The sequence below is a fragment of the Heterocephalus glaber genome, unplaced genomic scaffold, assembly GCF_053883595.1.
Source record: "Heterocephalus glaber isolate CG9 unplaced genomic scaffold, H.glaber_assembly_v1.0 deba00001662, whole genome shotgun sequence".
Taxonomy (NCBI): domain Eukaryota; kingdom Metazoa; phylum Chordata; class Mammalia; order Rodentia; family Bathyergidae; genus Heterocephalus; species Heterocephalus glaber.
The window spans coordinates 4,136,249-4,158,574 of record NW_028258403.1 but is presented as its reverse complement, the minus strand read 5'-3'; the positions used below and the strand labels follow the sequence as shown (position 1 = coordinate 4,158,574).

Genomic DNA, 22,326 nt, shown 5'->3' with positions numbered 1-22,326 from the left:
TGTTCAAGGAGGCTGATTCCCCCTACCAAGCTGAGCCTCACCATGGCTGGAAAAGTAGTATTACTGCTTGTACCATGCAGAGTACACACCAAATGCCTAGAGAAAATTCTGTAGGCATAGCCCTCCTTAGTACACTTTGTCCTAAAGTCATTCCTCCAGCACTTTTACCTTCACTCTTTGTCCACTTTCAAGTTAGAAATACCCCTAGAAGGAAAAAGGTCTTGGAACAGGTCAAGGGATGAAGATAATCAGGTTACGGGCTTTTGAGATGACTATGGAAGAAACGAGCAAGGCCAGGTGGTAGACAGGAGGAAATCAGTACTCTGCTTCAGATCTCAGGGAGCCTGACAGTGGCTGGATCCAAGGGCTGTTTGCACTGGGAAAGGAAGCCCAAAGGAAGAGAGCTCTGTGAACAGGAGTCAGGTTTTCCAGAGGCCCTTCCTCAATCTCTGGAGAAGGCATGGAGTGAAAGGAACTCAGGTCTTCCCTGAGCCAAGACGCCAGGTCCTAAGGCTGCACGTGGGCCCACAGCCCCTTTACTGCTTCTCCAGGCTCTTGCTCACTAGGAGAGAGGAAATTATGTAATTACTGCTAGGGGTGAGGATGTTGACAGGGTGTAATCAACAGGCCTCCTCCGCCAGAGGGGAGGGCTGGGGACTGGTTCCGTTGAGGAAAGCCTCAGCTTCTTTCCTGAGGTGTCCTGTCAAACTCTGGGGCAGCTGCCTTCCCTGAGGTTCCAACATTCCTCACGGGCCATTCTTTTGCCCTCCCTAGCTCCTTTGGCTCTGGCCACTGCTTGTGCTTCTGTTGCCTTCTCTGGGGTCCAGGCTCTGGCCCTCAAGTCTCTTTAATTTACTTGACCTGCTTAGAATGTTCACCTCTATACTAACTGGTGAGAGCATCTTTTTATTGGTTTTTTTTTTGAGACAGGGTCTATGTAGTTCATGCTGGCCTTGAACTTACAGCAATCCTCCTGCCTCAAGTCTTCCAAATGCTGGGGTTACAAGCATGCACCACCACACCTGGCTGAGAACATTCTTTAGAATTCAGCTTGAGCCCTCTTCCAGGAAGACTTCTAGGATTTGGTCTGGATGATGCCAGCCCTTTCACACCCTGAAATGTTTGTGATTTTTTTTCCTTCAACTAATCTTTGCCTGCTTTGAGGGAGCTAGGCTGAGAGCTCATCTGCCTTGCACAGGACAGACTGTTAAGTGCCTGGTGGGGGTGGAGGGCAGAAGTCACAGCTTCTGTGTTCTACCAGGGACAGCCTGCTCCTGTGATCTGTGCTTGGAGAGCACTTCATAAACGGAACCTTCCAAGCTGCAGGGGCCCGCTGGCTCCTGACTTCCGGCCTGGCACTGAACAGAGGCTTGGTGCTCATTGCTGATGTCCCTTACCGGAGGGCTGGGCCCCAGGCAGCAAGTAGAGGTGGAAAGGGTAGTTCCTTAGGGTTCCTTGAATTTTCTTACCTTCTGAGTGATATAAAAATCAACAGTAAGATGAACAGAAAGAGGGCAGCAGATGGGGGGCTTAGCAAAGGCACAAAGGCCCCTCTATGGGGAGGAATACGATGAAGTAAACAGGCTGAGATGGTAGGAAGGCAGGGCTCATAGTTAATTGACAAAATGTTAAAACTTGTGATTCCTTTATTTTTTACTTTAATTTCCTGGGCAATGACCTAGCTATGGGACAGAGGTATTCAGTGTGTTCTTTTTGTGAACCAGGCCCTCTATGGATGGAGGTTGGCAGAACCTCTGGCTCTGCCTGATTCCCCGCCTTAGATGCTGGTGAGTTTCCAACCAATTGGCATTCTGGTGCTTAAGGCCACTTTTGGGTGGGGGTTTGGCAAGGATGGAGTGTCCAGGCCTATGATCCTTTAAGAACTGTATGGTCCAGGTAGCTGTGGGATGAGGAGAGGGAGGTGGAGGGACGGTGGTCTCTGGCTGTATACAGAGGTCTCATCAAGCCCTCTCCCTGCTTGCAGGACATCTAACTTCCAGCAGCTACACACGTCAATGGGGAAGCTGAACTAGCCTCTAGCAGGTCATGCTGCTGTGATTAGAGCCTGCAGGAGAGCCAGGTCACCTCAGGAAAGCAGTGGCTCATCCTCTGCCTCAACCACCCAGACTCCTGGCTCAGCCAGTGGCATTAGCAGCACATCGTCCTCATCCTCTGGGGCCAAGACCACTGTGTGGGGTCCAGGTGGGGTCCAGGTTGGTCCTGGGGGCCACAAGCTGGGCAGGAGGCGGCCTCGAAGGGCCTGCACCACTCCAGACAACAGTGATGGCTCTAGAGGAGCTGAGGGCAGTGGTCCCTGGGTCTCAGGGACAGTAGGGAGGGCTGGAGTTGCGCTGGCAGATGGGAGGGGGGATTTGATGGGCAGGGGGGGTGCTTCTTCCCCATCCTGCCCACCCACTGCTCCACCCTCACAGGCTGGACCTGTGCTGCCATCCAGGCCCTCCAGGGGAGCAGAGGAAGGTGTGACCTGGGGTCTGGTCTCAGGGGCCCGAGCTGGAGGGTTGATTCGGGGAAGCAGGCCCCAGCGACGGAGACGGCGAACCAGGCGACGCACTGAGCGGCCCCGCTGGCGGCGGCGGCCACCTGAGGCACCCCCTGGAGTCACATCCTGACGCAAGATCTGCAGTAGAGAACGCAGGTTGCCCAGCACTGAGTTCTGCAAGGACAGGAGGCAGAGAGGTGAGAGTCAGGGGGCTGGATGGGCAAGTAAAGGAGGTGCGGTGCTGGCTGCAGTGGGGCTGGGACTGGGAGGAGTGGGGGCTGGAAGGAATGACTTACGTCATTAGGGTTCTCCGTAGGGAAGTCTTCCACAGGAGGGATGGCACCCTGGGCAATGAGCTGCCCATAGGAGGGGGGTGCCTGCTGTTGCACAATCTCAGCCTCCATCCGGGAGAGGGGTGCAAAGATGCTGGGGGGAATGGGGGCTGCTCAGTCACTGGTGGTCCCCAATCAGGGCAGCCTCCCCACCCTGGGCAGGCCTCTCCCCACCACACCCAGCCTAGAAGAGCTGGAGCTATGCTATGGCATGCCTAAAGGTCACCTGATGTCTCCTCCTTCCTTGAAACTGCTCTCAGGGTTCAGACTTGGTCTTTCCAAGAACTAATCAAGGTGGGTACCTGCATGTTCCCTGCAGTTTCATCAGCTGCATGGTCCCATCTTGCCCTCGGTGCCCACATTTCTACAGCCAGCCCACTTCCACTGACCTGTACTCCTGGGTGCGAATGGCATAAAGCTTGCAGGTGCAGCCCAGGGCGATGACCAGCAGCAGGCCACACACCAGGCTGCCAATGACTGCAGCTGTGATGACCTTTCGGGGCAGGGCATAGGAGCATTCCCACTCATCACTGCCGTCGGCACAGTCTGGCTGCCCATCGCACACCCATGTCTCATATACGCATTTCTCATCTTGACATCGGAAGTTGCCAGGCTGGCAGTGCCGGCAGCGTCTCTCATCTGCTCCATCGGCACAGAATGTCTGGTAGTTGCAGCGGTCAGCAGGTAGGTAGCAGGCAGTGGCAGCAGGGGTGTCGGCAGCCCCGCAGGGGAAGTGTCCAGGTGGGCAGCTGGGGCAGTTTTCCTCATCTGTGCCGTCGGCACAATCCCACAAGCCATCGCAGTGCTGTGCCTCACTGTAGCACCGCTCCCCTAGGCTTTCACCAGCCCCCAGGCCAGAGCGCAAGCCACAGGGCCGGTCCCAAGGCAAGCAGTATCCCCACACATGGTAGGTAGCATTGAATCCACGACCACTGTTCTTAGCAGGTGTGTAGTAGGTCACGACAGCCTGGCCAGACAGTGTCTCCACAGTGACAGCCTTACCATTGCTGAAGTGGGTTAGACTGCGTAGCAGCCGAGGGGTCTCGGGAGGCCCAGGGCCATCATACACATGCACTGCATCCCCAGTGCCCAAGTCCAGGGTTGTGAAGCGCACTGCCAGCCGCCGGCCATCATGGGGGTCCAGCAGCCACAGGCAGGACTGGGGGGACTGGGAGTGGGAGACTGAGGGTGGGTGTGAAAATGCAGGGGAGGAGAAAACCCCGTAGAAATCCTCCAAGGTGAGATTGCAGGATAGGGTGGGGCTGGGGTCAGGGGTCAGGCCAGGGAATGCGTCTGAGCTGCAACCGGCTTCGTCTGAGCCATCGCCGCAGGCATCAATCCCATCACAGCGCAGGCCGGCAGGTATACAGCGGTGGTTCAGGCACTGGAACTCTTCCTCCAAGCACATCAACCAATCTACAGAGGCGTCAGAGAGAGGGACTGTGAGGCACCAGGGCCCTCGGGATCCTCTCCTCTTCCCTGGGGCTTCCAGTGTCTATTCTTTTTTTTGGTACGGGGGATCAAACTTGGGTCCTTGTGCTTGTACACCAGGCGCCAAAACCACTGCGCTAAATCCCCGGCCCTCCAGTGTGTATTCTAATGGCCCCTCACACACTCCTGTCCAGCCTACCTTGGCTGTAGGAGAGCAGGAAGCCCTGGCCCATGGGTGCTCTGGCCCCGGCATAGCTGTAGGTGATGGTGACGTTGCCCCCTGGCAGCTGCAGAGGGCTGGCAGGTGCCTCACACAGGGAGATCAGTGGCTGAAGAGGAGAGTGCAGGAGTAAATGCTCTGAGCCACAGGCCAGGTGCAGTTTCTGGAACCTACAGAGGCAGAGGAGAGCAGAACATGAGATGTTCTAACTGCCTCCTGCTTCTTACATCTAGTGCCACCAGGCCCCTTCTAACTCAAGAAGTACAAACAACTGCTTATCCATGACTCAAAGAGCCAAATGAAAACTCAGAGTGGAAGCTGGGCGTGGAGATGTAACCCCAACACTCTGGGAGGCTGAGGCAGGACGACTGCAAGTTCAAGCCCAGTTTGGGCAACTTAGTGACTTAGCAAGAACCTGTCCAAAACAATATAATTAAAAAAGGCTGGGGATGTAGCTCAGTAGGAAGGCCCTAGGTTCAATCCCCCGTACTGTCCCCCCAAAATGGAAAACTCAGCCAAATATAAACAATGGGACAGTCCTGACAGAGGCCCATGGCACAAGATCATGAGATATATCCTAGGGCCCTCTGGAATAACTAACTTTGCTTAAGTTAAAGAACAGTTTTATTAAAACAAACAAACAAAAGTTTTATTGCTTTCTGGTTGTTGCAGCGATGTTACCCAACGATGGCCCCAGAATACAACAATTACTAGACAGTTTAATTAACCAGAACTCACTAACCCCCAATGCCAGCTGAGTGAGACTGACACCCTTATGGCATGCAGAGCCCTCTGTCCCAACAGCCTCTCTCCAGACTCTCTCTCTTTTTGGGTAAATTCACAGCAAGTGGGGGCGGGGATTTAGCTCAGTGGCACTGCCCCTGCCTAGCAAGTGCAAGGTCCTGAGTTCGATCTCTGGTACCAAAAAAAAAAATCATAGCAAATGAACTGTGTGAAGCAAACAGCTAGATATTTACCATGGACCCCAACCCCACGACCTCAGGTCAGAGAAACCCGGGGAGACCTGGAATATTTAACAGATATGGGGGTAGCTGGAGATGTAGATCTGTGGTAGAGGACTTGGCTATCATATGTGAGGCCCTGGATTAAATTCCAGCACCACAGAAAAAACCAAACCAAACAAACAACCAAATAAAACCTGAAGCTGAGGAAGGTTCTAAGATGATTAAGAGATCTGAATCTCAGGCATGGATGTACAACAGACTGAAGAACTCCTCAGAACACTTCTATCTGAGGCCAAGACCGTTTCTAGAGTGACCATCGTCCTTTGGAGATGTCCAGGACTCAAAGTAGATGACCACTTCTGCCAGGTATGGTGGCACATACCTGTAATCCTACACTCAAAGAGGCTGAGGCAGGAGAATTTTGTGTTCCAGGCCAGCCTGTGCTACATAATAAGACCCTGTCTCAAAAAAAAAAGAAGAAAAACAAAAGAAAAAGCCAGATGTGATGGTGCACACCTGTAATCCCAGCACTTTGAGAAGCTGAGGCAGGAGGACTAAAGTTTGAACACAGCTTGGGTAACTTCTCAACTTAGCAAGATTCTGTCTTAAAAAACAAAAAATAAAAGGGCTAGGGATTCAGCTTAGTGTGAAGGCCATGAGTTCAGTACACAGTACTGGAAAAAAAAAAGTCTACCTCAGTCCAGCTTTAATTTACCATATCTAGCCTAGAACAAGTCCAGCTTTTAGGCAGACTAGGGCAAATACAATGCTTCTCTTTTCCCGTTGGCAAGAATGGAAAAGGCCACAGAGAAATGATTCCTGAAGACATCCACAGTGGACCCGGAAGGGGCAGGGGAGAGGAACCCGGCTCATGCCTTGCTTCTCACCTGACCGTCACAGTCTGCTCCTTGCTGCCCAGGATGACCCAGGTACAGTTGGCAGGAAAGCTTCGGCTTTCCCGGCCCAGGGGCCTCTGTAAGGTTCCCTGCACTTCCAAGAGCAGTGCTGGGGGGTTCACACAAGCTGGAGGGAGGAAGGTGGGCACAGTGGTAGAGAGCCCCTTAACGTCCCACTCCTCCCCAGGCCTGTGGCCTCCAAGGGCCTGTGCTCTTCAAGAGGGAGCAGAAGCCCTCCCTCAGCCCGCTGGACTCTCCTCTCCACACTCTTCGTAGCTTCACCCTATTAACACCATAAACAATGCTCAGGTCAGGTTCATGCGGGCCCTTAGGCAGGAGGAGCAGGAAACAGTGTCTCTACTCTCCTAAAGACTATATTCTAGCTAGGGAGACTGAGCAGGGATATTCCACGGAAAAAATGAAATGGTACTTAACAACTACCAGGTGAGGGGCCACATTGTACCTTGTTTTCCCTATCTGTAAAGTCAAAGATAAATAGTTTTCACACTAAAACCACCGTAGGTTAGTCCTCATCCCCAATCCCCAAGTAGAACCACAGGGGAACCCTCTGCTCACCAGGATTTGAGAAAATGGTACGGTCTGGATGGGCCAGAGCGCCTCCTAGAGGGAGAGCGAGAAAGGGCAGGAGAGTAAGTAAATCTAAATAAAAGTTTTCTTTACCTGAACTCGAGGAGACTTCCGGGTAGCTTCAGGGAAGGTGCAGAGGTGCTGGGGACTACGGTGTGTGACCTGGAAGTAAGGTCCGCCGGCAGGACCTGTAAGGTTACTAGGGTGATCTGGAGACGCCCGAGAGGACCAGGGCTGAGAGCCGAGAAGCATTGCGCAGGGGTTGGGGCTGGGGGCCAGCGCTGGCTGCGACGGCAGGGCTGGAGGGCACGGGTAGTCAGGGCGGGTCGACGGGTCATAAAGCAGGGCACTGGACCGACCAGGCCCAATGACAGCTCTGGGGGCTGGGCGCCCGGTGGATAGTCCGGTCTCGGTTCTTACCAAGGAGGAGGAGCAGGAGGATGGCAGCCAGCATCCCGAGGCGTCCGGAAGCGCAGGGCGAGTCCCGGAGCTCCGGTCGTCTACCCAGCGGAGAGGCAGGGATTTCCCAGGGGTCCAGGCTCCCGGGTGCCGCTGCTCCTCGGGGCCTCATGACCCGGGCTCGATCCGATCCGAGCTCCCGCGGCCAGGGCGGGGGGGGGGGGGGGGCTAGGGAGGCGGAGGCCACCCAGGGCTAGAGGCGGAGCCTCTCGCCAACTTCTGACTTGTTTCCTGCGATCGCCTGGAGTCTTCTCCCGGGGGCGAACTCCGAGGTCCCGGCACTCGGCTCGGAGCTGGGGCCGGGGGCTGGGGCGCGTCCTTGCTTACAGTCGGGCGGCAGGCCTCGAGTGTCCCGGTCTAGGCCTGGCTGCCACCTGCCGGGGCTGTCGACCACTTCCTCTTAAGACCAAACTTTGCTGACTGTCGGCCTCCAGGGCTGGTCCGCGCGCCGCTCAGCTTGCCCAGCGCGTCCAGTCCTCGGGACGCGGCGGGGGAGCGGGCGGCGGAGAGGCGGTCGGCAGGCGCGATTCCCGGCCCGCGCCCGGCCGGTACCCCAGCCTGCCCGGGAGTTGGAGCCGCGGGGGGGTGGGGGTGGGGGGATGGGCCGGACGCATGTCCCCGCCCCTACCTGTCACCGCTCAGGCCCCGCCCACCGGCTCCAGAACCCCTTCCGGCCCCGCCCCGCCCCGCCCCGCCCCGCCTCGCCTGACTGCCCCTGGACTGGCAGTGCCAGCTCTACCTTGAATCCCGCTTTGGTAGTCCTTTGGGTGTAACCTGTTTTTTTTGGGTTACTGGACACTTTTTAATGCGTTTGTCAAAGGACATAAGCTTATTTCGTAACTATAGAGTCTTTTCTTTGGACCCTCAAATCTTCAGTACTTTTTCTTGTCACAGCATCTGAGATCCAGCAGCATTTTGGGTAGTGAGCCTTTACTGTAGCAATTACCGCAGGGAATTATAATATTTGTTTATTCTTCATTCCCACCTCCGCCCTTACTCTGCACACTGAAACTTCCGGTCGGTCTGGACTGTTTACCTTTGTACCCGCGGAGGAGCTGCTCTGCCGCTGAGACACAGTCAGAAGCCAGTAATAAATGGTAAACACATGAGTAAATGTGCCGCCCCACATGCTGCCTGTGTGACCTTGAGAAAAGTATTCAGAGTCTGTAGTCTTAGTTATAAAAAGTCTAGAGTAGTTCCACTCCCCTTACTGTTTTTATTTCCTTTTTTTTTTTTTTTTGGTACCGGGGATCAAACTCGGGACCTTGCGCTTTCGAGGCAGGCGCTGGAACCAGTGAGCTAAATCCCCAGCCCTCCTCTTACGCTTGTTGTGAGCATCTGGGGAGATAATGAAAATTGAGTATTAACCACGGTGTCAGGCATAGGAAGTGCTCCTTAGCAATTATTGTTATTATTATTTTTAGCAATTATTATTTTCAGTCACAGGAGATATTTCTAATATATCTGGGCTTGAGGTTACTGATTTCCTATGGCATGAACAGATAATATTAATAAATAATAACTAGATTGTAAATACTGAACTGCGTTTTGGGCGTAAGAGGGGCTGGTCAAAAAATACAATATGTAGTTAAATTTTAAAAATTTATTACAGCGGGGCCGGAGATTTAGCTCAGTGGTTTTGCCGCCTGCTACACAAGTGCAAGGACCCAAGTTCGATCCCCGGTACCAAAGAAAAATTTATTACAGGCCCGGGGATATAGCTCAGTGGGACCGTGCTTGCCTGGCAAGTGCAAGGTCCTGAGTTCGATCCCCAGTACAGAAAGAATAAATAAATAAAATAAATAAATATATAATTTTTTACAGCACAAGACACATTGGCATTAATCCACCTCAAAATACTTCCCTTCAAACACACTTAACCCATTGTTCTTGCCGCTTTCTGAAGCAGTTCTTTTATTTTTTGGGGGAGCTGTGTAGAGTACTGGGGATTGGACTCAGGACTTCGGTGGAACAACTGAGCTAAATCCCTGCCCCACTGTTGTTGTTTTTTGAGACAGGGTCTCATTAAGTACCACAGGCTGACCTTGAACTCCTGGTGATCCGCCTGCTGAAGCCTCCCAAGTGCCAGGATAACAAGCTAGTGCCACCATGCCAGACCTGAAGCAGTTCTGGAAGAACTCTTCGGGACGTGTGATCAAATATACGGTGAATGCTGCTGCCTAGTGCCATCCAATGGAAAGGCAGGCTCTAAAACATTATAATCCCAGGGCTGGTTGTGGTGGCACACGCCTCTAATCCTAGCACTTGGGAGGCTGAGGCAGAAGGATTGCTGCAAGTTTTTTTATTTTTTTTATTTTTTTTTAAGGATTGCTGCAAGTTTGAGGCCAGCCTGGGGCACATAGTTGAGTTCAGGGTCAGTCTGAACTACAAATCGAGACCCTGCTTCAAAAATAAATAAATAAATAAATAAATAAATAATTACAATCCCAGTACTGGGGAGGCTGAGGCAGGAGAATTGCTGTGAGTTTGAGGTCAGCTTGGGCTACATAGTGAGTTCAAGGCCAGCCTGAACTGCATAGCAATACCGTGTCTCAAAAAACCTAAAAGAAAAAAAATTACAGTGAGCCTTCCGCCTTATTCCCTGGATTTGGCACTGTAGGACTTCTGCCTCTTCCCCAAAGTCAAAATGACCATGAAAGACGATCCCCGGTAACAAAAAAGAAAAAAAAAAGAATGAGCATGAAAGGTATTTGTTTTGAATTGATTGAGCACACCAAGGCAGCCATGTGGGCCTGGCCAACATAGCATAGATTCCATCTCAAACAAACAGACAGGGCTGGGGATTTAGCTCAGTGGTGCCGGTGCCGCTGCCTGCCTCGAAAGCACAAGGTCCTGAATTCTATCCCCGATACTGCAAAAAACAAACAAACTAAAAAAAATGAGGCAGAAGGAAAAATAAAATAAATACACAAAATGACAAAGAAATTAGAGAAATTAAGCTCTTGTGTATTGTAAGTTTCAGTTAAATTACCTCAGTGAGTTTAAATGCATGGGTCCTTGACATCAAGTACCTTTAGGAATGGGCCTGTGGAAATGTTCTTGGAAATCTTTAAGCAATTGTGAAAAATAGTGGAATTAATGGATAATGGGCAGATATTTAGTTTTCAAATGATGTTTAACAACTTTTTGTTTTTTGTGGTGCTTTTATAGAATATTCACCATATACTAGGCACTGTTCAAAGGACTTTACATATATTTAATGCTCACCATACCTCTGGGAAGTAGGAGTTATTTTTGTCCTCCTTTTATAATTAAAGAAACTTAGTCACAGACAAGCTAGATAACTGGCTCACAGTCAAACTACTAGCATGTGCAAGAGCCAAGACTTAGTCACATTGTCTGAATCAGAATCCTTGCTGTTAATCCTGATAGATACTAGTATCTTCAGAGCAAGGACTAAAATACCTAGCTCATTCCTAGAACAGACTATAAAACAGATGGTTTATGAACATGCAAAGTGGTAAGAGGTAGTGTGCCAGTCATTCACTTGCTTTCAGAGTCTCTGGCCTCTTCCTGCAAACTCCATTTCCCAGCCTCCCTTGCAGTGGGATTTGGTTTCTGTTTAGCTATCAGGAAGCACTCAACAGGAGATTTGCTAATGTGTGGTCTATCTCACTATCTCCTTTTTGGCTTTTTAGCAATTTCATTATATGTGTGACTATTTCTCTGTAAGCCGGGGATTTAGCTCAGTGGTTCTGCCTCCTGCCTCGCAAGTGCAAGGACCAGAGTTCAATCCCCGGTACCAAAAAAAAAAAAAAAAAAAAAAAAAAGAATTGAAAGATGAAAGACAAAATGATGACTCTGAAGATTTTGACAACCTAAAATGATGGATCTTAAGTATCTATAATGATAGATTACGTAAACATGTGCAATCAAATGTTAGGTTCGAAACACCAATGTGTGACAGGGAGAGCTAATTTAACTGTTGTTTGGATAAAGAGAAACCAGAGATTTCAGCTGATTTCAAATCAAGTGCATGTAAGTGAAGAGCATGGTGTGCTTGCACAAATGCTGACATACTGGAAAGCAAGGCCAGCCTGAACTACATAGGGAGACACTGTCTCAAAATGAAAAAAAAGGACCGGGGATTTAGCTCAGTGGTTCCGCCGCCTGCCTCACAAGCAGAAGGTTCTGAGTTCGATCCCTGGTACAAAAAACCCCCCAAAACAAAATGATTTTTAAAAAAAGGAAAAGGCCAGGTATTTAGCTCAGTGGTTTCACCGCCTGCTGCGCAAGCGCAAGGACCCGAGTTCAATCCCCAGTACCAAAAAAAAAAAAAAAAGGAAAAGATAAAGCAGAACTGGACTCTAAAGTCAGACTGCCTGGGTCCAAATCTCAGCACTGTCATTTATTAGCTGCACGGCTTTGGCAAGCTTTTTACATCTTCATGCCTGAGTCTGTCCATGTATAAAATGGGTCTAGTGATAAAGTTAGTGTTTTAGTTACCTATTGCTTAAAACCATGAACCTGAGTGCTAGGATTATCGGTGTGTGCCACCATAGCAGGCTCTGTTCAGCTTCTTCTTTTTTTTTGGTACCAGGGATCAAACTCAGGACCTTGTGCTTGCAAGGCAGGCGACGGAACCACTGAGCTAAATCACCAGCCCAAGCTTTTTACAATCTCCACTGTTTAATCTTTAATTGAACAGCTTATTGAGCATTACCTTAGAGCCTTCTGGAAAAAAATTGGGGGCTGGGCAGAGATATAGCTTAGTGGAACAGTGCCTGCCTGGCAAGTGTGAGGCCCTGAGTTCGATTTCTGGTACCAAAACAAAAATTTTTTTTTTTGAGATGAGATCTCGCTATGTTATCCAGGCTAGCCTTGAATTTATGATCCTCCTGCCTCTGCTTCCCAAGTGCTGGGATTACAAGTGTACGCCAGCATGCCTGGCTCCCTTTGAGGTGTGTGTGTGTGTGACTGAGCAGTGAACCCAGGGCCTTTGCACTGAGCTACATCCCAGGCATTTATTAATTTTCTTTTTTTTTTTGAGACAGGATCTCATGAAGTTGCTAAATTGGTTAGGCTGGCTTAAATTTGGTGATCCTCCTGCTTTGGCTTCCCAGAGTGCATGAATAACAGGCATGCCCAACCATGCCCAGCTCCTTCTGAAATCTTAACAGTGGATGTTAGAGTCAATTTAGGCCTCATTCTTTTTTTTTTTTTTTTTTTTGAGACAGGGTCTCACTTTGTAGCCCAGGCTGGCCTTGAACTTGCAGCAATCCTCCTGTCACCCCCGATGAGATGGGCTGTTACGGCTAGCAGGAAGGACTATTGCAGAGCACCATGCCCCAGTTCCTCAGGTCCAGGAACTCCGGGTACAGCTACACCACCCTTGGTTCTAGGGAGTCTGAATACATCTGCGCTGGCACCCTATCCGAGCACCATGGCCACACTGACTCTGACCCCAGACTCCTCAAGGCACCAGCTCCTCAGATATCCAGCAACTCCCCCAATGCGTGCCAACCACCTCCTCCTTAAAAATCTTTGCTCTCCCTTGCTCTGGGTTGACTCCCTTTCAGACTCAGCCCACTTGCCCCCCCTGAGTGAATAAATAGCCTTCTTGTTCACACGAAGCCTGCCCAGGTGGTCTCTCCCCTCTCTGTGTGTCTTAACATACCTCATGCCTCTTCCTCCTAAGTGCTGGGATCACAAGCATGCACTACAATGCCTGGCCTGGCCTCATACAGTGTTTTCCTGAGAGTACTCAGGATTTGATATCTGTACAAGAGGTATTTTAAAATTTTAGTATAATTTGCTATCTGGAAATGCTGATTTAAAATCTAACAATTTCTGGCTCCCTTTGTGTTTGTCTTGCTAAATGGCTCAGGCTGGCCTTGAATTTACAGTCCTCCCACCTCAGTCTCTTGAGTAACTGGGCTTCTAAGCGTGTGCCACCCCACAGCTTCTGGCTCCTTTTAAAATAGTATTTTCCCCCAGTTCATCTCTCTTTCTCACACTTTACTACAGCAGCAAAAAGAAAGCAGGTGTCACCTTCAACACTCTGCCTGAAAATCTCCTTAGTTAGATTTCTCATTTATTAGCTGGATTTTCTGTTTTCCACATTACTAGAGGTTAACTACTGCTAAGCTCGCTATATAGCAAGGCTTCTCTTTCTCCCAGTTTCAAAAACACCTTCTCACTTCCCTTTAAATCTTTACTGGCTGCCTTTTTTTTTTCTTTGCGGTACTGGGAATCAAACTCAGGACCTTGCGCTTGCCAGGCAGGCGCAGTGCCACTGAGCTACATCCCCAGCTCATACTGGCTGCCTTTTAAAAGATCCTTACAGGGCTGAGGCTCAGTGTAGCCCTCGCTGCTTGACTACATGTGCACAAGGCCCTGGGTTCAATCCCTGGCACTGTGAAAAATAGAGGCCATTATGATTCTACTTATAGATACTTTAAGGCATTTTAAATTTATACTAACTTCTCAGAGTCTTCCCAGCATCTGTCTTTACCTGATTCCAAAGTCATCTTTTGTTTTGTTTTGGTTTGGTTTTGGTTTTTTGAGATAAGGTTTCACTGTGTAGTTCAGCCTGTCCTTGAATTCACTATATAGTCAAGGCTGGCCTCAAACTTGTGGCGATCCTCCTACCTCAGCCTCCCAAATGCTGGGATTATAGGCATGTGCCACTGTGTGCAGCATTAAAGTCACTTTTATATTCTAGGTATTTATCACAGCAACAGTCTGCTTTGGGTACTCAAATCTAAGTTAAGTATCTATTGCTAGTTGATGCATTCCCCAGAATTTTAGCAGTTTAAAAAATGCACATTTAGCCTGGTGGGGTACAGCACACCAGTAATCCCAACACTCAGGAGGCTGAGGCAGGGGGATTGACAGGAGTTCAAGACCAGTCTGGGCTACATAGTGAATTTAAGGCCAGTCTGAACTACATAGTGAGATGCTATCTAACCAGCCCCCCCAACCCCCCCCCCCAAATAAAGAAATAAATATAGTAAATAAGAACCAGAGCCTTTCTGGTGACTTATAAAGCACTATGGGATCTTGCCCTGTTACCTGTCTGATCACTTCTGCTTTTTTCTTCCTTCTCATTCTGTTGCAGTCATGTGATCCCGTCCCTTAGTACAGCAGGCTTGCTCTCCTCACAGGCCTTGGTATTTTCTGTTTCTTTTCCTTGAGATGCTCTTCTTCCTATCCCCTCATAGCCTCAGGTTCTCAATGGGACCTTCCCTAGCTATGATATTTAAAATTACATCCTCAAGCCAGGAGTGGGGGCGCACACCTGCAGTTCCAGCACTCAGGGATGGAAGTAGGAGGATCACAAGTTCAAGCCTTGGGTAACTTAGTGAGACTCTGCCTCAAAATAAAAAAAAGGCCTGGAGATGTAATGCAGTGTAAAGGCCCTGGGTTCAGTCCCTAGCAATGCAAACAAAACAAAGGAAAAACAATACTATCGCTCTTCTTCAACTTCCTCTGAGGCACTTACCACTATCCAATACACTATACATTTTACTCACTTATCGACCGTATATACTGCCTGCTCTGTCACAGGATTGTAAGTTTCATGAGGGTGAGGATCAATTTGTTTCCTGTTATGTCCTCAGTACCAAAAACCATGCCTGGGACATGTAGGCACTCAAGAAACCCTGTGGGAAGAGTGAATGCATTCATGACTGCTGGTCATGGGCATCGTATAGATGATGGCTTTTAATCCACTCATCTATTGTTTTAGTCGCTTTCCTGTTGCTGGAGCACAATACCTGACCCCTGCAACTTATAGAGGAGAGGTTTATTTTGGCTTACAGGTTCAGTGGGTTCAGTCTATGGTGAGCAGGCCCCATGGCAGAAAGGATGGTGAAAGAATTGGCGGAGGAAAGCAGCTCACACCATGGTGACCAGGAAGCAAAGAGAGAAGGATCCAGGGCTGAGAATACACCCTTCTAAGTCACACTCCCACTGACCTGCCCTTTCTGACCAGGCCCACCTTTCAACATGGAACTTTTGAGAGACATTCTAGATCTAAACCATAACAATTACCCTTCTATTATTGGTTGCACTTTTTTAGGGGAAAGGTATAGGGGATTAAACCCAAGGATACTCTACTAGCAAGCTACATCTCCATCCCTTTTTATTTTTATTATTCATTTTGACACAGGGTGTTATTAAGTTGCTCCAACTGGCCTCCCACTTGAGATCCTCCTGCCTAAGCCTCCTGAGGAGCTGGAAGCACAGGCATGACTCACTATACCTGGCTATAAGTTGCACTTTAAAGATGAAGAAGCTGAAGCTCAGGGAGGATAAATTATGCACTGAAGGTCACCCAAGTAGTAAGTAGTAAAAACTGGATTGAAATCCAGATTGTGTAATCCAGAGTCCTTGCCCCTTATTAGTATATGATATTCCCTGCCTATACTAGAAGCCATGCTTTAAGAGATTAGTAAAAGGAAACAATCCAGAGGAAGGTGACAGGAATGTTGAGGGATTTCTAAGCCATGTCATATGATGAGGTATGTAAGGAAATAGAAAGGATTTTCAATAAAGAAAATTAAACTTTATATTTTTGACATAGGGTCTTGCTATGCAGTTCAGGCTGGCCTTGAACTCACAGCAGTTCTCCTGCCTCAGCCTCCAGAGTGCTGGGATTACAGGTGTGGGCCACCACTCCTGGTCAAAATTTAACTTTAGTGCTAGAATACATGAAAATTGTCCCAGCACTCTGGGAGGCTGAGGCAGCAGGAACTTAGTCTGGGCAACTTAGCAACTTAGCAAGACCCTGCCTCATAAAAAATAAAGGACTGGGAATGTGGCTCAGTGTGAAGGCCTTCAGTTCAATCCCCAGTATTGAAGAAAAAAAAAAAAAAAAGGAAAGAGAAGGAGAGGAAGAGGAGAAAGGAGGAGGAAGAGGCATGAAAACTGCATTCATGTATTTGACAAGCTGTACTGTGGAGTGAGAATTGGTTTATTTTGTACAATTTGAAGGACCACAACTGGAATTCACAGAGCAAATGAAGACGGTCAGCCAACTCCCTGCTTGAGGCACAGAAGCTCTGGGCCTCAGTGGACAGAAAGGGACACCTGTCTAGCCTTCAGGGCTCCTCGTCCACTCTGCCAGGGTGGATAACTCCCAGAGGACAGGGCCAGAGGAGCTTCCTCAGGCAAGGTGTGTTAGGTGGAAAACGAAGCCAGTGGAAGTGGAGTCCAGGAAAAGTCCCTGAGGTCAGGAAGGCCTTTCCAGAAGGAAGCAGTTTCAGTCAATGCCTGGATTTGTGGTACAGATGTAGAGCTTGAGTTCAAGAGCTTGTCCAATGGCGTGTGCCTGTAATCCCAGCTATTCTTGAGGCTGAGGCAGGAGGATTGTTTGAGGCCAGCCTGGGCAACTGAGTAACACCCTGTCTCAAAATGAAATTAAAAAGAGAAAAGGGCTGGGGATGCAGCTAAGTGGCAGAGTGGTTGCCTAGCACACACACAAGGACTTGGGGGTCAAGCCTTAGTAACTTCAAAAAAAAAAAAAAAACAGTGAAGGAATGCAGACAGCTTGAAAATTTTTGGCTTATGAGGATAGGAAAAAGTGGAGAAAACTATGCAATATCCATATGGAGCATCCAGGAGAGAGCTTTTCAAGATGGGGAAACCTCTATGTCTGAAGGCTGGAGTTGAAGACTCTACTACATGGTTCCGGAAGGCGGCTTGTGCTTCAGCAACTAATGAGATGCATTTCAATCTAGTATATCACAAAATTAAGAAATACTGATAGTTTTTAAAAATACCTGATATATTTAAAAATATTAACATTTCATAAATGAAAAATTTTAGCACAAACTGCAATACAAGATACCTATAGTTGTTTTGTTTTGTTTTGTTTAAACTTCAGATCTAGAAACTTCAGGATCTTTGTACACATGAGACTGGATGGAGCCCAGCACAAGCCTGTAACCTCAACACTGAGGCAGGAGGATCATGAGTTTGAGGCCAGCCCGTGCTACACAGCGAGACTCTTTCAAAAAACCAAAAGAAGGGCCGGGGATTTAGCTCAGTGGTTTTGCCGCCTGCTGCGGAAGCACAAGGACCCGAGTTTGATCCCCGGTACCCAAACAAACAAAAAACCAAAAGAAAAAAAGGGAGGTGGGTGGGTGGGATGAGGACGGGAGGATGGGTGCAGGTGACAGGGCCCCATGACACATGGCTGTGGTCTCCAAAGGCCTCAGGGAGGTGGCACAGAAATGTCCCACTCTTAGATTCGGTGGACAGGAGGGTCCCCTCGCCCCTATAGTGTTCTGCAGTCTCCCCTGGCCTCTGACCCTGCGGCCTAGGGCACAGGCATCCTGGAGTGATCAGTGTCCGGGGGCATGGGGGGGGGTGCTGCGTGACACCCAGGAGCCCCGAGGTCAGGCCTGAGAACAGCGTCTCCCTCCCTCGTCCTCCCCGACCCTGCGCTTCCAGGCGGTGGCGAACGCTGCACTCCCTGCAGTCCCCAAAGGCGGACAGTGGACGGAAACTGACTTCCTCTTGGCAGCTGGAAGGCTGAGGACGGCTCGTCAGCCTGTCTCGCCCAGGGCCCCGCCCCTTTAAGTACAGGTGTCAGGGTGGAAGCACGGAAGGGGAAAGGGGGAGGGAGCTGTCGGTGGGGTCCGCGTCCGGGCCAGCCTGACCCGGCCGGCTCTGCCCTGCCGCTCAGGTCCGGGCCAGGATGCGGTCCCCACACCCAGCACGAGGGGGCGCCACAGCCCTGCACGCCCTGGCAGGCCAGTCTCGGCTGTTCTGAGAGCCTCCCTCTGCTGCGGACCGACAGGCGGGTACCTGGGAGCCTCTGCAGCAGCCCAGGTCGGAAGAGTGGAGGGGAGGGTCGAGGACATCTGTCAGGGAGCTCAGAGGGGTATAGCTAGGAGACGCCCCCTGCGGGGCCTGCCAGGCCGGGTCACCACTGGTCTGGGGCACAACCTCAAGTCTTGGGATTTCCGGAAAAGCTAGGTCAACACAACCTAACACTGAGCCCTCCTAGATTAAGGATAAATTGGGGATGGGGAGCCCTACAGAGTTCTGGGTGTATGAACCTCTTTACACCTGTGTAGTTTTTCTCTTTTTGTAAAAAATACTTTTAAGAGCCAGGCATGGTGGCCCACACTCTGGGGAGGCTAGCACTCAGGAGGCTGAGGCAGGGGGATCACAGTGAGTTCAAGGCTAGCCTAGGCTACATAGTGAGTTCAATGCTAGCCTGCACTACACAGCAAGACTTTATCTCAAAAAACAAAACCAAACCAAAACAACAAAAAAATTTTTAAAGACTGAGATAAAACTTACAGTGAAGTCCACAAAGTCCACGGAGTTTAATTGTATATCCCAGTGATTATTTAGCTTTTGTATTCTCTGCTTATGTGTACATAGTTCTTCTGTACATGTGTATACAATACCGTATATACAATACTATATATGTATTATCACAACTACCACTGGAGATTCAATGCAACACACTTACCGTAGGCCTTCAGCGTGCCCAGCACCATGTCTTTTTTTTTTGGTACCGGGGATGGAACTCAGGACCTTGTGCTTTCGAGGCAGGCAGCGGAACCACTGACCCAAATCTCTGGCCCCACCATGTCTTTTAAGAGAAAAGAGGACAGAGCTGGTCTGTCAGTGGCTGTGATAGGGAATTATGAACTATAGGAATTCCTTGACAGAACTGTGCCATCAGAGCCTGGTAAAGGCAGGCAGTAGCTATGTGATTAACTTCCAATGGCCATAGTTTGGGGGATCTAAAGTGGGAAGAATTGTCCCCCACATCTGAATATACTGTCCTAACTCAAAGGCCCCAGAGACATTCCTGGATCCAGGCTATACTGTCAGGACAGCCGTGCTCCTAGCATAGTCAGGCACTGAACAGACTGGGAGAGCACCGGGGAGCTGCACTTGTTCGCTGGCCCAGTTATACGCATCTTTGGCAGTGGGATGAAGGTGACTGACCCCGGAATAAATAGAGGCAAGTAGGGTCTGTGGCATGTATTATGAATCCATTAGGCCTTCTGAGGCACTGGTCTTTCCTCCTCTTGGTGGGCAGCCTGGCCTTGCCCTACCTAGCTCCTTCCTGCCCCAGGTCTGGGAAGTAGCCCTAAGTGGGAAATCAAGTGATCGGAGCAGGATATGACCCACAGTAAGGCAGCTTCCAGATGAGGTCTGGTCCCTGAGTCAGCGAGTGACTATGGGCACTCGAAGGCAGCCCTTACGCCCATTCACTGCAGTGTCTGTTCTGCCTTCCTTCCCTACCCAGGTGTGGGTCTTTGGGGTCAGGGAGCTTGTCTCCCTCTCCACCTCAGAGCTGTGAAGGCCTGGATGGCTGAGGAATAGGGACTTTGCAGGGAGCTGGCCTCACGGGAGGTGGAGGAAGCTGCTCCCTGGGGACATAATGACAATCCCAGCCTAAGGTGTCCCGTGATCCTGCTATGGAGCCTGTGGGCCTAGGACTGGTGGCAGGGGAGGGCAGAGCAGGCTGGGCCTGGCTGGGGAAGGCTGGCCTGGAAGGAGCTGAGCCAACAGCGCTAGGCCAGGGTGGAAAGTATGTGTGTGAGCTCATTTGGAAGGTGGCTGCAGGCCAGTCAGGGCTGCCTTCCTTCCAGGCCCTGGCTGCTTAGCCCCTTGCAGGCTGACCGTGTGTCTCCCTGGTCTCCTAAAACTGTCTGAGGGAGAAAGGCAGAAACCCCCTGCTGCGGGCCTAAGTGTGCAGAATTGATCTCCTAAAGGAAGTGAATTCAGATTTGGGGGTGGCTAGGAAGGAGGTAGGAGGGCTCGTGGGCAGTGGAGCAGCCTTGGCTGGGGGTTCTTGGGGACTTTAGAGAATGGTCACCTCCCTGAAGGCCTCCACCTCCCCAGGCCCGGGAGCCCAGCTGTTCACTGCCCCCACCCCTTCCCTGTCCGCTGTCATGGTCTCGAATAGCCCCTTGGGCTTGAGTCTTGGGGACCCTTCTTTTTCTCAGAGCACCTTCTCCTGCCCCTAAGAAGGGTGGGGGCTGGCACAGCAGCTTCCTGAGAAACAATCCTCTCCCCTGCTCTCCCGCCCCCATACAGACGCGGTCACACAGCGCAGTGAGCAAGCCCATATATGCTGACGGATCCAGGACACAATACCACGAGGACCTAGCTACACAGGGTCCACACTGGAGGAGACAACCAAGACACTGCCAGAATCTGCTTGTGCAGGAAAAAAGAAAAAAAAATCTGACCTGGGCTTTAAATTTGGACTTACAAGCTTTAACCTTGAGAAAGTCATGTATCTTTCTGGGTCTCAGCTTCCTTATCTGTAAAATGGGCTCCATGTTAGTACTTGTGTCATTGCATGTTGTGGGGACCTCAGCTTCCCTTTGCTGGAACAGGAAGGCATCTACAGAGGGGAAGAGGACTGGGAAGTTCATCAGATTGAGGTGGACAGTGAGGCACAGCAGGGGCAGCCAGACCGTGCGGTGCCAGGGCCTCTCCCCTCCAGAGGGCGTGGCTCCTCTTGGATCTCCGCATCCCAGCCCGCTGACCCAGCGCCTGGCTGGCAGCCCTGGAGGCATGGGCCCAGCTGGTGGCAGGAGCCCTGGACAGGGGAAGGAGCAACTGGGAAACCCATGACCCCCCTCAAATGTATGGGGTGCAGTGGTGGGGAGAATACTTCCCCTTCCTGGCCCTAGCCCCAGAGCCAGCACCTCCTTAGACCTGGCTCCCTGGGTCTGCCCAAACCTCCCTGCAGATTCCTCTTGGCTCCCTGCTGGTTGCTCCAGCTCACATGTGCTGCTTTCGAATAAAGGAACTTGGAACCACAGAAACTGGGTCAGGCCCAATGGACAAATCAGCCAGCAAAAGCAGTTTGCCGGTCTTCGGGAGCCACTGGGCCCAGTGTGTCCCAGTGGTTCATTGCAGTGGGGCCTTGTGATCACCAAGGCACCTCCCAGGGTCACGGGCAGCCTCGGTGGGGTGGGGTGGACAGGCCCAAGCACGTCAGCAGCACGGGACCCTGGAGCCTCCACCCTCAAAAAAAATTTGCGGGGGGAGGGGGTACGGGAGATCCAACCTGAGGCCCACACATGCCAGGCAAGTGGTTTGGCACTGAGCTCCATCTGCAGCCCTCCACCCCACAGTGCTGTTTCTGAAGCCCATCTTCTACCTCTTCCCCCTTTGTCTCTGGTCTTCCATTCCCTTCTCTCCCCCTTGGCTTCAGAGAGCATCTTGTGATTCCAGAATCACGGCCAAACAATTTCCTCGTGATGGGGAAACCGCACTCCAGCCACGGGAGCCTGAGGCTCCCCCTCCTCTTCCCTCTGGCAGGCCCCCCCCTCCCAGCTCCTCCACTGGGTCCAGCTGTGTTTTGCAGAACTCCCACTGGATAACATCTGTAATTGTCTCCAGATGTGGACCACAAAAACACAAAGGGGACATGAGCTCATCTTTGAGTTCCTTGCCACACGCATCCCCCCCATGTCCCTGAGTTCCCCATGCCACCTTTTCAAGGTTCCTGTCCCCTCTGGTGAGGGTGGTGAGGGGTGGTGTCCAACTCTGAGGAGACACACCTGTCCTACCAAACAGCTGTTGGCAGGGGAGGTGCAGAAGGGCAGGCCTGGGGTCAGGGTTCCTGCCTGGCAGGAAGGTAGGGTACCCCCTCTGCCAAAGCAATCACACTAAGCAGCCCTGAATAGCAGCTGGATGGATGACTGGCATAGGTGGGGCCAGGCAGACTGTGGAAGGACCTGGGCTGGAGCCCGGTGGGCTGGGCTGAGGCAGGAAGGGAAGGGGGGTGAAGACAGGGGACTGCTCTCCTCCAGCTGAGCTGACTCAGCAACCGAGCCCATTCCACCCTTTGGGCTGGTTTTTGGAGGAAGGGTGGGTCAGTAGCCTGGGAACCCCGTCTGTGGCAGCAGCTCCTCAGGAAAGAGGAAACAAAGCTTTGTTATTTTGCCCTCCCAACCTGGCCACCCCGCTTCTCCTGGGC

At 50.8% G+C, this 22,326-nt stretch overlaps 1 protein-coding gene and 1 long non-coding RNA gene across 2 annotated transcripts; one reads left to right on the top strand and one right to left on the bottom strand.

Annotated features, from left to right (window-relative positions):
* Positions 1 to 1,628: 1,628 nt before the first annotated feature.
* On the bottom strand, positions 1,629 to 7,990 carry Lrp10 (LDL receptor related protein 10). Its single transcript, XM_004864196.3, has 7 exons — positions 7,353 to 7,990; positions 6,921 to 6,965; positions 6,336 to 6,471; positions 4,463 to 4,653; positions 3,222 to 4,248; positions 2,797 to 2,926; positions 1,629 to 2,674 (listed from the first exon to the last, which is right to left on the bottom strand). The coding sequence occupies exons 1-7, from the start codon at positions 7,501 to 7,503 to the stop codon at positions 2,087 to 2,089; spliced, it is 2,268 nt and encodes a 755-aa protein (XP_004864253.1). The 5' UTR covers positions 7,504 to 7,990; the 3' UTR covers positions 1,629 to 2,086.
* A 38-nt stretch (positions 7,991 to 8,028) lies between these two features.
* LOC147822320 (uncharacterized) lies at positions 8,029 to 21,339 on the top strand. The gene is made up of 4 exons (XR_015445792.1): positions 8,029 to 8,488; positions 15,526 to 15,697; positions 17,242 to 17,453; positions 20,427 to 21,339. It is a non-coding gene; the product is annotated as an uncharacterized LOC147822320 (long non-coding RNA).
* The last annotated feature ends 987 nt before the right edge of the window (positions 21,340 to 22,326 follow it).